The sequence below is a fragment of the Lissotriton helveticus genome, chromosome 1_1 (assembly GCF_964261635.1).
Source record: "Lissotriton helveticus chromosome 1_1, aLisHel1.1, whole genome shotgun sequence".
NCBI lineage: Eukaryota > Metazoa > Chordata > Amphibia > Caudata > Salamandridae > Lissotriton > Lissotriton helveticus.
The window spans coordinates 1,376,983,669-1,376,999,868 of NC_136057.1; the positions used below are offsets into that span (position 1 = coordinate 1,376,983,669).

General features: G+C 48.5%; 1 protein-coding gene across 1 annotated transcript in view; it reads right to left on the reverse strand.

The window, feature by feature from the left end:
- TMPRSS6 (transmembrane serine protease 6) overlaps positions 1-16,200 on the reverse strand; it is a 257,626-nt gene that overhangs the window by 56,232 nt on the left and 185,194 nt on the right. The window contains exons 13-15 of the mRNA XM_078650238.1: positions 8,876-8,989; positions 7,938-8,054; positions 2,907-3,075 (exon numbers count right to left, since the gene is read on the reverse strand). Of these exons, the coding sequence (XP_078506364.1) occupies positions 2,907-3,075; positions 7,938-8,054; positions 8,876-8,989 (400 nt within the window). The remainder of the gene's footprint in view (positions 1-2,906; positions 3,076-7,937; positions 8,055-8,875; positions 8,990-16,200) is intronic.

A 16,200-nucleotide genomic window follows, 5' to 3' on the forward strand; every position in this document is an offset into this window, starting at 1 on the left:
AGGAGTGTTGTGTACCATGGTTGTCTTGCCCATGTGGGAGCAACTAGGATTATTGTGAGTGACTGTTGCCTTAGTTTGCATGCCACCAATGGAATCAGTGGGGTTGGTGGAAAAGCGTACGCAAATCTGCCTGACCAGTTCATCCATATCGCATTGCCTTGTGACAACGGGTGTGGGAACCTGGCAGCAAAGGACGGGCATTTTGAGTTTTCGTTTGTGGCAAACAGATCTATTTCTGGATGTCCCCACTTTTGGAAGAATGGTTGAAGAACTTGAGGGTGAATCTCCCATTCGTGTACTTGTTGACTGTGTCGGCTCAGTAGATCTGCTATCTGATTGTCTATTCCTGGGAGATGTTCTGCCAGGAGATAAATGTTTTGTGGAATCGCCCACTTCCATATGCATTGTGCTAGGTGAGACAGCTGTAGAGAGCGTGTCCCTCCCTGTTTTTGGATGTAGTACATGGCTGTCATGTTGTCCGTCCGGATTAACACAGCCTTGCTAGAAATACTGCTAGTAACTCTAAGTGGTTTATATGTAGTGTCTTCTGTTTGACTGTTCAGAGACCTTGGACTGTGTATTGAAGGGGATGGGCTCCCCAACCTGTCAGTGATGCGTCTACTGTTAAAACTACTTGTGGAACTGGCTCTTGGAACAGTCGCCCCTTGGAAAGGCTCGACAGCTGTTTTCGGGTCGACGTTCTTGTTCGACTCGAAGGTCTTTTTCGGCCCTACTGTCTTTTTAGGCTCGATGTGCCTTTTCGGTTCGACGACTTTTTTCGAGTCGTGTGCCTTTTTCAGTTCGACAGCCTTCTTCGGCTCGGCTGTATTCTTTGGTTCGAGGCCTTTTTTCGGGTCGATACCTTTTTTCGGGTCGATTACCTTTATTGGGTCAACGCTCTTTTTCGGATCGACAACCTTTTTCGGGTCGACAGTCTTCGTCGGATCGACGACTGCATTCGGGTCGATGGACTTTTTTGGGTCGACGACCTTTTTCGGGTCGACGACCTTTTTCGTGTCGACGCTCTTCTTCGGGTCGACAACTTTTTTGGTGTCGGAGCCCGTTCTCGGCTCTGTGGCCTTTTTTGAATCGACAGTCTTTTGGGGAAGTGTTTTACTTGGTACCGATGTACCTGAAGGCTTAGGTGTAGTCTTCGTAGCCGAGCCGGAAGGCGGGGCTTCTGAAGCTATGTTTCGGTCTCGGCTAAGGCTTTTGGGCGATGCTTTGACCGGAGCCTTCGATGGAGGTGGAGGCAGGGTAGGGGCTTTGGTACTCATGGTTTGCCCCGGTGGGATCTCGTCATCGGAGTCCGACTGGTCTTCTACGGTGACTAGCTCTAAGTCGGAGTCCTCTGCCTCTGGAAGTTCATGTTCGTCCTCCAAAATGTTTTCTGGTTCTGGTGCCTGCCGCTGCATCTCTAGTTGGGCAGCTCTTCGGTTCCGGATAGTCTTCTTCGACCGGAACTGAGCACAAGCTGGGCAGTTTTCTTCGTTGTGCTCCGGAGATAGGCACCTGTTGCGTACTGTATGCTTGTCGCTATGTGGAAACTTGGATCGACATTGTGGGCATCTTTTGAACGGGGTCCTTTCCATCGGCAGGAGGCCCACGTGGCGTCGAAAAGGCCCAACGGCCCGCATCGACGACCAGATATAGATGGAAAGAGTTGTCGAGTCGAGGGATACCGAGCGGAAACAATACCGTCGAAAGTTGAAGGTTTTCGGCCTTTGAATTTTGCAAAACTTCGGTCCAGAAGTTGGAGATGTCGAATTGCAGCCGAACCCACTGGCGGAGAATAACAATCTGAAGATGGAGAAGATGCCCATGCGCACTGTAGTCTAGGGGAGGAGTCACCTATCTCATGATACTTCGAAGACTCTTCCAAGACAACAAGGTGCAAACATCCGGACCCAACACTAGGCGGCGATCTATGCTAAGATATGAATTCGGCAGCCCACATGCCTCGAACAGCTCAACTTTTCTTGTGATACCTTTCCTTGTAATGCCTGTCTCTCATAATTTTCCACAATGGTGTGATTTAATTTCCGATGTTTCCTACTCTGCAGTGTTACACCATCCGCAATTTTATATAGTATTGTGTATTTATAACAGCACTTTTAGCAAATAAAATAAATACATGGTAGTGCAATTAACAAATGTAATAAAAATCTTTTCTTCTTTTTTCCCTAATCTTTAAAGTGAAGGTTTTTTCCCCATATTCATATATATAAAAAATGTTGTCCGTGAAAATTTCTCCTGATAGGTAGCTTACACTGGTGTAACAGGGATTTCAAAAACCAATGTAGAGAACAACTCTTTTATAACACATGATCTAAATGTAATTTTAGGGATCGACAAGGCAATCAACAGATGACTGTTAATGCTTAATACCATCCAGCGTCTCACTTGGATGGATCTAACCTGGGACGCCGAAGAGTTTTTTGTGTAATGCTCCTTGTTTTTTGTGATTTGACCACTACTGTTTTAGGGCTTAGGAGTAAACATCTGTCTTTACTGAATACTTTGGAAATGGAATTATCAGTCGTCCATCTAGAGTGCCCTGTATAGGAAAAGGCGCAACTATCTCATGCCATTCAACAATCAAGAGCAGTTCTTTTAGCTCATGTCAGCTTCCATTTTGTTTTAGGGTGTGCATGGTTGTGAATGGATCATTACCAATTGCAATGAATCACAAATTAAACATTTCTCTGGTTGTTTTGCTATTATTGTATATACATTTGAAAACCTGTTATCATATGCACATTTCACACTGCTCTACAACTCCTATGAGTAGGAGGTCGGCAATTGACATCTTATTTTTTTAGGTACAGGCTACTGTACTTTCTAACCATAACATTTACAGTGTCCTCTGAGCTCTACAGTGCAGTGTGAGTGCACCCCTCACTCACCTGTCCAGCGAGAAGCAGTGAGCAGCTGACACCAGCCACTGGTTGGACACCAAGGTCCCTCCGCACAAGTGCTCGCCATGGGCCTGCAGACTGGCCTGCCAGGGCCATTCTCCTTCCACACAGGAGGTGCCACCGACAATTCGGCCCGCGGCTGCCTGGAATCCACAATCTGGAAAACAAATAAGGTGAACATTCTCCAGTAGTGCCCTGTCAGTGCTGCGCTGCCTTAGTAGTATAAGCTTCCACTGATGGAGCAATCTCACTGCTTCACTACCCGAGCAGTGTCAGCTACCTCCAGCACCAAGCTTCCTGCAGCAGTACCCTGTCAGTGCTACACCGCTGCTGCAGTGTGAGCTTCATCCACCAAGATAGGAAATGTGAGCTTCCTTCTGCAGTGCTCTGTCAAAGCAAACTATCACTGCAGTGCAAGCTTCCTCCAGCAGTACATTCTCAGTGCTACACCACTACTGCAGTGTGAGCTTCATCCACCAAGCTAGGAAATGTGAGCTTCCTTCTGCAGTGCTCTGTCAAAGCAAACTATCACTGCAGTGCAAGCTTCCTCCAGCAGTACCTTCTCAGCGCTACACCACTGCTGCAGAGTGAGCTTCATCCACCAAGCTAGGAAATGTGAGCTTCCTTCTGCAGTGCTCTGTCAAAGCAAACTATCACTGCAGTGCAAGCTTCCTCCAGCAGTACCTTCTCAGCGCTACACCACTGCTGCAGAGTGAGCTTCATCCACCAAGCTAGGAAATGTGAGCTTCCTTCTGCAGTGCTCTGTCAAAGCAAACTATCACTGCAGTGCAAGCTTCCTCCAGCAGTACCTTCTCAGCGCTACACCACTGCTGCAGAGTGAGCTTCATCCACCAAGCTAGGAAATGTGGGCTTCCTTCTGCAGTGCTCTGTCAAAGCAAACTATCACTGCAGTGCAAGCTTCCTCCAGCAGTACCTTCTCAGTGCTACACCACTGCTGCAGTGTGAGCTTCATCCAGCAAGATAGGAAATGTGATCTTCCTTCTGCAGTGCTCTGTCAGAGCAAAGTATTACTGCAGCGCAAGCTTCCTCCAGCAGTACCTTCTCAGTGCTACACCACTGCTGCAGTGTGAGCTTCATCCACCAAGATAGGAAATGTGAGCTTCCTTCTGCAGTGCTCTGTCAAAGCAAACTATCACTGCAGTGCAAGCTTCCTCCAGCAGTACATTCTCAGTGCTACACCACTACTGCAGTGTGAGCTTCATCCACCAAGCTAGGAAATGTGAGCTTCCTTCTGCAGTACTCTGTCAAAGCAAACTATCACTGCAGTGCAAGCTTCCTCCAGCAGTACCTTCTCAGCGCTACACCACTGCTGCAGAGTGAGCTTCATCCACCAAGCTAGGAAATGTGAGCTTCCTTCTGCAGTGCTCTGTCAAAGCAAACTATCACTGCAGTGCAAGCTTCCTCCAGCAGTACCTTCTCAGTGCTACACCACTGCTGCAGTGTGAGCTTCATCCAGCAAGATAGGAAATGTGATCTTCCTTCTGCAGTGCTCTGTCAGAGCAAAGTATTACTGCAGCGCAAGCTTCCTCCAGCAGTACCCTGCCAGCCGTACACAACTGCTGTGACCTTCCTCTAGCAGTGTCCTGTCTGTGCTACATAGTCACAGTGGGGTGAGCTTCCTCCAGCAGTGTCCTGTCTGTGCTACATAGTCACAGTGGGGTGGGCTTCCTCCAGCAGTGTCCTGTCTGTGCTACATAGTCACAGTGGGGTGAGCTTCCTCCAGCAGTGTCCTGTCAGCGCTGCACAACCCCAGCAATGTAAGCTAACTCCAGTAGTGCCCTTTCAGCGCTACGTTATCTCAGCAGTGCAACATTCCGACAACAGTGCACTTTCAGTGCTACATACTGCACAGCAGTGTGAGCTACTTCCCACATTGCCCTGTAAGTGCTCCATAACTCCCGCACTGTGAGCGACCACATGCAGTGCCCTGTGAGCACTGTGCTACCCCAGCTGCTAGAGCTTCCTCCAGCAGTGCTGAGCCCATGCTGCATTACCCCAGCAGCATGAGCTTTATCTAGCAGTGCTCTGTCAGTGATACACTACTCCTGCAGTGTGAGCTTGATTAAGCAGTGCCCTGTCAGTGCTGTATGGTCCAGCAGTGTAAACTACCTCCAGCAGAGTAGAGTTTGTGCTAGACTACACCATTGGTGTGAGATTACTTCAGCAGTGCATGGGCAACTCCTCCGTTGGAGTGTAGTAGTGTCACCCCACTTAAATGACACGCAAAGCCTCAGAGATGAAAAATAAAATGATAATTTATTACCATTTTATTTTTCTTCATCCCGTCCTGAGCCGAGTGTCAGGACGGGGCGGGGGCTGCCGTGCAAAGTTTAAAGTGCGCATGTCTCTTTGGCATTTTAAAACTCTCACCCAGCTTGTCTTAAGACAGTGGGTTGACATCAAATGCAGGCTTCCAGTGCACTGCAGAGTGGGAAGAGTGGCCGCTCCCACCAATCAGGGTGCTGCTCTCATGCTGCATGTAAGCAGTGCAAGGATTGGGCAAGAGAGTTTGTGGCTGCCCGCTCTGCAGTCGACAGTCCCACGGAACAAAAGGTCTGAGGTCCGGAGCGAGGAAAACGTGTAAGGTAAGTGGTTTTGTGGTTTTTTTGTATTTTATTTTCGCGCACACCCACTTGTCGCCCCCCGCCCTCCTCCAGGTAGATGCCAGGCCTAGTGCAGCAGTGTGATGTTCCTGCAGCAATGCCCCGCCAGCGCAAGGCTACACCCGCAGTGTGAGCTTCTAGCAGTAACCTCCTAGTGCTGTGCTACCCAGCAGTGTGAGTCCTCCAGCAGTGCCCTGTCAGTGCTACACTTCTCCAGAAAAGGAATGTAATTGTAAAAAGCTGCTGCAATATGAGCTTCCTACAGTAGTAACTTTTTTCTGCCACATGACTCCAGAAGTATGAATTTCCTCCCTCAGTGTCCAGTCAATTTAATCACCGTAATGTCCTTTGTACAAGTTTTGTTCAGTGACTTTTCCCTAGCAGAGAATCTCTATGAGTGGTACCCTTGGGATGTCTCACTCAGTGTGTCCTCAGTAGGTATCCCATCTCTTGATGCCTTCAGAGCAGTCACACTGGATGAAGTCGAAAAGACCCTGGCCAAAATGAAAAGTGGCTCCCCCCTAGATCCCGCACCCATGAGATTTCTTAAAGCAGTCGCCCCAGTGATCGTTCCTCCAGTCACGGAGCTGATCAATGCCTCTTTGTCTCAAGGCATAGTCCCTCCTAGCTGGAAGGGAGCGGTCGTCAAAGCCCTGCTAAAAAAAAAACAACTAGACCCTTCCGACCTAGCCAACTATAGACCAATTTCGCTCCTTCCTGGCATCAGCAAAATTGCAGAAAAACTGGTCAACGCGCAGCTGTCCCAATTTCTGGAATCAAACAATCTGCTGCGCCAGTCCCAAACGGGGTTTCGCCCTGGCCAGGGCATGGACACCGCCCTCCTCGCTGTCATCGAGGAGGCAAGGTGCATTTTGGATTCGGGGGGATCAGTGGCAGTGATCCTCCTGGACCTTAGTGCAGCCTTTGATACGGTGGACCACCGTGTCCTGCTCCACCGGCTGGCTAGGGCGGGACTCGGGGGCACAGCGCTGGCCTGGTTGGAGTCTTTTCTTTCGGGCCGCTCTTTCCAGGTCTGGGATGGCTGCTCCCGGTCTGACTCTCTTCCTTTGATAAATGGGGTTCCCCAGGGCTCTTCATTGAGCCCTACCCTTTTTAATGCCTATATGGCCCCTCTGGAAGATGTAGTTGCCCCCTTTGAATTTAAGATCGTGAGCTACGCGGACGACACGCAATTAGTCGTCTCACTGTCCCACTTAGACCAGCGCCCAGACAGTCTTCTGCACTGCCTCCAGAAGATCCATCACTGGATGTGCGAATCTTCGCTCAAGCTCAATGGGTCCAAAACAGAGGTCATGCTGATGGGCAAGAAATGGACAACTATCCCACCATCTGTTTGGCCCGACTCCCTGGGTTTGGTGCCCTCCCCCAGAAAAGAACTTAAGAGCCTGGGGGTATGGCTTGAACCAGACCTTACCATGAAAACCCAGGCTACTAAAACAGCCGGTACCTGCTTTGGACTCATGCGGTCAGTCCGCAAGATTCTTCCCCTACTCCCCCCACCATCCAGGAAACTACTGATTCAAGGACTAGTTCTTGCCCGACTGGATTACAGTAATGCTGTCTATTTGGGAGCCCCTGAATCCACCCTGGGTAAGCTGCAACGAACCCAAAATGCAGCTGCCCGGATGCTGCTTGGTCTCCCCTCCAGATCTTCCGCAAGACCTGCCCTCAAAGCACTCCACTGGTTGCCAGTACGAGAGAGGATCGAGTTCAAGGCTATGGACAAGGCCCCTCCATTTTGGAAGAAATGGTTACCCCGTACAAGGCCTTGAGGTCCCTTCGATCGGACAATGATCGACTGGCGAATGTTCCCAAGTTTAGGAAGGCACGTACCGGAGGCCGTCGTTTCTCCGTAAAGGCAGCCTCTCGTTGGAACTTGCTTCCCCGCAGCCTGCGATTGGAACCCTGCTACCTTCGCTTTCGCAAACAACTTAAAACGCTGCTTTTCCCCAAATAAAGAGTTCCGCTCCTCCTCTCTCCCCTCTTAGCCAACTTACAGTTTATAGTGCGGGGATGCCCTCGGGTCACCAGGCGCTCTATAAGTCCTTAAATAAATAAATAAATAAAATAACAGTACAGTCAGTGAGTACTCATTGGACTCAGTTTATCTCTCTAGGGACTGACCTCCGTTAGTATCCCACATAAAAGACCACAGTGCAGTTCCACCAAAGTGCCCCATGTGAGTATATCCTGGAAGTACTTTGTGTCTCCCTGACAGCTCTCACTGAGTGTCCTCAGTGAGCATGCTCCAGCAGTACTTTGTGTCCCCTCCAGCAGTGGCCACAGTGTGTGTTCCTCCCAGGAGTGTCTGCTTTGGGTCTCTGCTAAAGTGCCCTGAGTGTGTCTCTGTCAGCCGCGTCCCTACTCCTCTCACCGCAGTCCCTCTCATCCGACAGGTCTCCACAGTCTGCCACCGCGTCACATTCAGGGTTCGGCTTCTTGAGACAAGTTCCATCCTGGCACCTGTATGTGAAGGGCCCACACTGTACACCTATGGAGAGGAAAAGAAGAGTCTGTCAGCCCCTGGGGGAGGAGGAAGCAGCCCCTTTAACTCTTTGTCTCTGTTTGCGCCCCATCTCTCCCTCTATCTCTCCTGCTCCTTTGTTATTCTGCCCTTCTTTCTTCCTCCTTTACAACTTCTCCACTAATGCCTTTGCATCCTTGCTTTTATTCTTTCAGGCCTCCCTATTTCTTCTCCCTTTCCATCCTTTCTCTGCCCCTGTGCCCCACTCTTCCTCTATCACCCTCCATGCACCCCTCCCCCACTCTCATTTTGAAGTCTCCCATCTTTTAACCACCCTGTCTCATGTTCTTTGCTTCTTTCTCACTTCTTGAATTTGTAGATGTTTTCAACCCAGCATTCCTCCCATTTTGACACATCCCATCCAATCACTCCTCTTTATTTCTCCTGGCTCCCCAACTCTCTCCATTCATTCATCTTACCTCTCCCGGTCTTGTTCTCTTGCCTTCTTTTTCTCCTAATATCTGCCTCATTTCCATTTATATACAATTTCCCTCTGCCCTTCTCAATGTGCAACTGGAACCAAGCTACACTCAACATAATAGCCCCAATCAGGGTGAAACCGGCCTTGGGTTGTTTGTGTCCCAGTTCAGGGAGGACCCCGCATGGCAGTTTGGTCTTGACTGTTCTGGTTGGTGCAGAGTCAAGACTGATTTGCATATGGCTGGGTCCAAACTAAGGTGGAATGGTGTAAAAAATAACAATGGACTGGAATGTTGCCCCAGGTAATTACCAGTGCCTGAGATTGATTCAAGCATCCTCCCCATCACTTTTTGGTATATTCCTCTCACCTTCATGGCAGTGCTCTTCATCACTCCCATTGGTGCAGTCCTGCTGTTCATTGCACACTCTACTATAGTCCAGACAGGTGCTGTCCTCTTGACACTGGAACTGTGCTGGGCAAACTGGCGGGAGAGGAGCAGAAAGCAAGTGCCATCACTTTTTCACACTGAAGGATATCTGCATTGTACATTTCTAGCCAAGTTATACTCTCAAAGGGGTGGACTTATTTGACAAAAAAGTGAAACAGTAGTAGAAGACGTTTTCTGTAGTTTACTAAAAATAAAATCAGTAAACCGTTTTTTTGCAGGAAAAAAAATTGCATGGATGAAATTTTGCCAGTCTAATGAAAAAAGGTACATACTTCCCAACGTCATGAAGAGTAAACATTCATGAAATGTGCCTTATTTTAGTAGCAGAGCTCTGCTCACTTCTATCCTTGGACCACACTGCCATGTTGCATCACAAGGGATTACCCACTTTGGACCTTCTTCCCTTTCCGTATTTTCTAGCAGTGGCCCGAGGCAGCGGGCATCCTCCGTGTTGTGGTCTTGGAACTCGGGTGCCACTGTCCCAACTGGTCTTTCTGCAGGAACGCTGCCCAGGACCGTGGCTGGGACTGCAGGCGGATTTGACATTGTTGCCAACTTTTTTATTTTACTGACAATCAAACGCACAGGGCCTCATTTTGAATGCAATGGTAATGGAAAAATAGTTTTTGCTGTAAAAGTATCTGCCGTGTTCGTGAGAAAAAAGTCAAAACTTTTTTTACATTAATTGCAAAAAACATGTATTTCACTAACTGTCAGAATAAGAAGTTTTGACTTACCTGCAAACAACTGTTTGCGGCCTGCCATGTTGTAGAGTCACATGCTGTGCCATATCTTGCTAACCAGTGTCGGGAATGGATTATTTAACCTCGTTCACTTCAAAATGTAAATTTTAGTTTGGAGCATGACTTGCCATCATTTATGTTACAGCACCGACAGAACGAATTCAGCCCAGCGGGGCCCCTGTTGTTTTGCATTAATGCAACAAAGTAACCATTTGTGAATGTATGAGCAGATGGCCATGTTCTTGCCTTGCAAATATCCATTAGTGGGACGTTGCCAAGGAAACCCAGGTTATCCCCTTTTTATGTGTCGAATGAGCCTGCAGAATATCTGAGGGTTGGATGTGTGTGCATTATGGCTCAGTTCACCAAAATGCCAGTGGTAGCTGAAGAGACTTCACATGCCCCTTGACCTGCTTATGCCAGGGGTCGAGGAAGGCAGTGCCAGGAGTCACAAGGGGGGCATATCGGGGGTCGCAGCAACAACCCCCGGTATCCCCTAAATGACGTCCATGTTCAACCTGAATGCAACACACAGTTCATCTAGCTACCCCAGCGTTACCGATACTCAAAAGGTTTTGGGGGGACGTATTTGGCTTCATAGACAAATTACTTAACTGCAAAATAATAAGAGACTTCGCCTTGCTCACCACAGCATTCATCCGAACTGACCTCCCCTCAGAGGGAGATAGAGAACTAAGGGACCTATTACTAACTGCTGCCGTCAAGCCAGTACTTACGAACTGGAAGGATACCTCTAAAACGTCATACAGAGTGTGGCTCAGCTGGATCACCTACCTAAGAGGGGCGGACACCCTGGCATAAAGTTACTCGCCCTGGAAAGCCTCCTCCAGGAACCTCTGGCAAACTTTGGACAATAATCTTACCCCAGATGACCCACCATAAAAATGTATTGACTGAATGAACTGTGAACCATTGAACTACACGCAACCTCCGAAATGTTTGTTAGACTTAGATACTACCAGAGCTACTTCTGTACCATCCTTCTTCTACACTTATTCTCACGTTCTTCTCCTCTTCTTCTATCCTCATCCTACCACCACTGTATAACCAACAAAGGGGTTGCCATCCGAGATGTGTACCATGAACCACTTACCCTGTAAACTCAATGGCTGGCAACTCATATATCAATTTTCTTTTAAATTGTTTGTGCTTTTATAAAAGCCATACATAATAAAAAAGAAAAAAAGAAAGAGGGACCCTTTTGATAAGTGGGCAGAGAAAAGGGAAATAACATTTTTTTTTACTTATATGCCTGATTGTGTCTATGTAGTGCTTAAGAGCTCGTTTGGTGCCTAATGAACACAGTGCCCTTTCTGCCCAGCTTGAAGTATTTTGAAAGAGTGTTGAAAGTTCGATGATTTGAGGCTGCTCACAGCTCACGCAGTGTGCCACCTCAAAAGGGCGGCCACCTTAGTGCCACATTAGACACACCGCCACCCCTCTAGTTGAGGGGTCCCCAGGGAGGAGTACCCCAGCGCGGCACACCGGTCGCAGAGCTTCCGGTGCGCAGAGGGTATGGGCTAGGTATTTATACCTGCCCCCGCCGATCTCGTGCCAACTTATGGCTCTGGACCCGCCGTCTTGGAATCCAGTCGCGTCGCACTTCGCAGGCCCCGAAGTCGGTGAAGTGCGGGGGAAGGTTCGCGGTGAGTGACCTGTGCCCCATACCCCCCCCCTACATTTTGATGGTTGTCCCTTATGGCGGGACGAGTCTCCCACTACCCCGGCCATAGATGCCGCAAGTGGTGTGCGTGGTGGTGTTGGTTCGGGGTGGGGACAGCAGGGGGGTCACCAACCTCATATCCAGGCTTCCCCTCCCCACCGAGCCACAATTGCAGTGATCGGCCAGGACCGGCCGCTGGTCCGCTGGCCTGCATGGTGGTGCACAACGATTTCTTGGTCTGGCCTGGGGCGAGCTGCGTGCTTGCCTACAGGCATGCTGCACCAGCCCGGGGGTGGCGCTGCCTTACAGGTGGCTTCTCAGCTGCAGGGGTGGCACGGCTTAGCTGACCGGTCTATGTGTGGGAGTTGCAGCCATGGCTCTGGGGGATGGGGGCAGCTGATTGTAGTACCGGCTGCCCACCCACATATCTGCTCCTGGTTCCACGTTGCGTTGTGTTCTCTGGTCGGAGGCAGAGTCAGGGTTTTGCAGTGAGTCTTCGGGCCCTTTGGGCCAGTTCCTCTCGCCTCCTTAGACGATCTGCCCCCCCAGGCGTTCAAATTCCGCGCTCACTGTGTGGCGCGTTGCGTCCAATTTGTTGGTGGAGTCGGGTTGCTTGAGCGGGAGATTGGTCTCCGCTGGTGGTCCCGGGTCCCGACTTGTGTTGCAGATGGGCGTGTCTGGGGGATTTGTCACGCTGTCACTCCTACCATCTATAATAGATAGGGAAGAATGGTGGGAAAATCTGCAGAAGGGCCCACTAATGTTTTGGTCAGTGATTAATGCACTGTTTTTTTTTTAAAGATCAGCAGGCACTGTCCACAGACACTCATGTTGATCAGGCGGAATGGGTGACCCACTTTGAAGGCTTATGAAGGAGTTGATGAGACCTTATCCACCCAGCCTTGCCCCGAAATCTCAGGAGTGGCAAGGGGTGCTCTTAGTTTCAGACTAGAAGAAGTGAAGTATGCTTTAAATCAGTGTAAACAGGCAAAAGCACCAGGATCGAACGGAGTACCCATTGATCTGTTTCTGGAGAACCAAGATCTGTAGGCCCGCTTTTAACAAATGTTTTTAATAAAATTGCCCAAACATCTGCCCCTCCATCGTGGAAAACAACAGTAATTGTCCCCATTTATAAGAAGGGAGATAGGTCAACTCCAAAGAACTATAGACCTATCTCACTGATAGATTCCACTGCTAAGTTAATGGGTTGTCTCCTTTTAAATAGGTTGGAGGAATGGGCCTTGGATAAGAATATTATAATCCCATGTCAGTTTGGTTTTAGAAGAGGGAAAGGCACAGTGGATCAGTGCCTGAATTTGAGCCTAATTATAGCGAAATATACTGTAGCTAAAAAAGGCCACCTCTATTTGGCCTTCATGGATCTGTCCACAGCCTTTGACTGTGTGGCACAGTCTAGGCTGTGGCAGATCATGGAGGCATTGGGGATTGACCTGAATATTATTAACAATATTCGCGACTTATATTCAGGTGCTTCTGCCTGTGTCCGATATGGAAGGGGTGGTGATTGTACCAGACATTTTAAAATCATGAGAGGTATTAGGCAGGGATGCGTTCTCGCCCCTTTCCTATTCGCACTTTACACCAATAATGTAGAAGCTGCTCTGATGGAAACCACTCCAGATGTCCCTTATATAAACTCCAAACCGATACCAATACTACTTTATGCGGATGACGCAGTGCTTTTAGGATGTACTAGTAATGCACTGCGTCACTTAGTGTTGGATTATACGCAATACATGAACTCTCTAGATATGAAAGTTAATTATTCCGAGTCCATTATCCTTGTTGCTTATTATTTAGGGATCATGTTTGATAGACAAATTAACTAGCAAAACATGATTGTAAATAGAGCAATCCAGATGGAAAAGAATATTGGGGCTTTAATTAAGTTTATAAAAATAACAGTTTAAAACCTTTAGATGTAATAAAAACAGTGTATGAAGCAAAGACGGTGTCTGCTGCCACTTATGGAGCGGCCGTCTGGGGAGTCAGAGAATGTACAAAACTCCAACCAATTGAAGATACTTTTTTTAAAAGGCTACTTTCATTGCGGAAGTCTTGTGCCAATTTTAAATGCCATATGGAAATGGCAGCCCCTTACATTTCGGGCAAAATTTCTCTGGCGCCAATATTATTTTGGCATTCAATATGGCGAAAGGAGACTCTCACACTGACAAGAGATATTATAAATGATGTCTTGAATTTAGATGGGGCAAGTAACATAACCGGGTTACGATATGTTGAATCTACTTTAAAAGCTAATGGGCTACATCATCTTTTCTTAGACCCTATGAGTTGCTGTTCTATTTCTAAGAACGATCTGAAAGCCCAGCTATTATTTAATATGCAGACTGGAAGGGAGACTTAAATGTCAAGCTGTCAACCGTTACAATATATTTAACAGTACCGGGTATCTCACAAATGGAAACAAAATCAACGTACCTAACATTAGTTACTAACCTACAGCACAGGTATATCCTGGTGAGATTCGGTCTAAACTATATCCCTTTAATATTAGGTATCCCTGGAAATGTTTATGTTGCTGACGATCTCCCATTTTGTACTTGTGTTAACCAGTCAATACAGAATGATATGCATTTTTTGTTTTTTGTAAACTCTATCGAATGAAAGGAAAAGGTTTATTATCCCCATTATGCGTAAAAGGAATTTTAAACAATGTCGTGTGGCCTTTTACTATTTGCAGTTATTGACTGACCCCTTTACTTGTTTATCTGTGGCATCCTTCCTCTTAACTAGTATACTTTTATGCCTTCATTATGTCAGCGAAATAAAGCTATTCTGACTGACTGACTGGTAGGGTGTTCTTTTAGGAAACGTAGGTCCCCACTGGGTGTCAAGAACATCCATGCTCGCTTGTTGCTTCAGGCCCAGTCAGTAACCCGGCATACCCATGCATGGTGAACTTCAAGGCATAAATTAAAGAGGTACAGCAAGGGTACTGGCCTGGCCCTGTAAGGGTTACCAGTGAGTAGGAGGGCTATATTCAATTATTAAATGAAGCAATACCCTCACTATAAAGCGGCAAGGCCTCCAGGCATGTACATCCTGCTTGCTGAAGCAAGATGCGGCGTGGGGAAGAGGGCACTTCCACAGGCCAGGAATGTTGACGGTAGATTACGTGGTACAGCCGTAGGTGGGATTGTGATGCCTGTTGGTTGATATGTTGGTGGCCACATCCTGGGCATTGGCGCAGTTACAGTGCAATCAGGAGGTGGAAGGGTATGGTAGGGTACCTCTTCAGGAGCACAATAGGGGTGCCTGTGCCAAACCCCAGTAGTCTTTACGGCAGGACCCTGGAGAAAGAATCTTCGGCGCCCCGCTAGACCTTCAGGCGGTTGTAAACCTGAGCACCAGGGGCTTACCTTGCAACGCTCTGCCCTTAAAAGGAGGCGTGAGTAAAGTGGTGGACCAGTGGGTTCACGGTATTGATGGGGGGAATCCTCTCATAAATGGTAGCACCGATTGGATTGGCCACCGTGCAATTTGGCTCTTCAGGCGGGCAGGGCAGCGTAGGTCAGTCACTGCTGCCTGCCCTTGGATCGCCCGTGAGTTAAACCACCACGTTGGCATACTTTTGTATGGAATAAACCTGCAGCAAACTTTTCCTAACAGAATTGTGTTGTGTCATTTTGTTTATTCCAATTGCATGCTAGGTTCTGCAAAGGTTTGGAGGGTTGCCTGTATAGGCACTATGAGGCTGCTCACGGCTCACGCATTTGGCCACCTCAAAAGGACAGCCACCTTAGTGCCACATTTGGCACATCGCCACCCCTCTAGTTGAGGGCACCCCAGGGAGGAGTCCCCCAGCCAGGCGGGCTGGCCACATCACTTCCGGCGAACAGAGGGTAAGGGCTAGGTATTTATACCTGCCCCCGCCCATCTGGCGCCCACTTTTGGCTCTGGACACACCGTCTCCTGCCCTACCACAGACCCGGCGTGTTAGCTGGTGAGCACGGCTAGGTAGGACTGTTTAATGTTTTTCATTTGTGTTGCAGGCAGAGTTACAGGGCGATCCGGAGGTGGAAGGGTACAGAAGCGTACATCTTCAGGAGCACAATAGGGGTGGCTGTGCCAAACCCCAGGAGTCTTTATAGCAGGAGATAGAATAGTCGGCGCCCAGCTAGACCTTCGGTCGGTTGTAAGCCTGGGCCACCGGGAGCTTGCCTTGCAACGCTCCACCCTTAAAAGGGCATGAGTAAAGTGGTGGACCAGTGGTTCACGGTATTCAAGGGGGTAATCCCCTCATAACGAGTAGCACAGATTGGATTGGCCACAGTGCAATTTGGCTCTTCAGGCAGGCAGGGCAGCGTAGGTCAGTCACAGTTGGTCAACTGATGGATGTAGGAGGTAGTAACTCGCCTCCCTTAAACTTCCCCAAGCCTTATTTTAACCGCTGCCGGGGGCCCAGTTATTAAAATGTAATTCACCCTCGGGTACTGGGACCCTCGCCAAGCCGTTTTAACTCACACTTCATTTTACACCTCACACTGCACTCTCAGTAAAATACCAGCTCCGCTGTAATCAGGCGTCGCAGCACAACCGGGACACATTAGGTGTCACTGGGTGGGCCCGATGATGAAGCATGCCACCAACCAGGTTGGTGGGTGAGGGCTTCATGAACTCACCAACGAGGTGCCCATGACAAATCTAATCAGAGTCCTAACAATATTGGTCATATTTAAGCTAGTCTCTTTTGATAACATAAATTGAAATCAGTCCCTGAAATGTCTCTTCTTTTTCCAGTCTTGGTAAATCGGTGTTAACTGGGAATT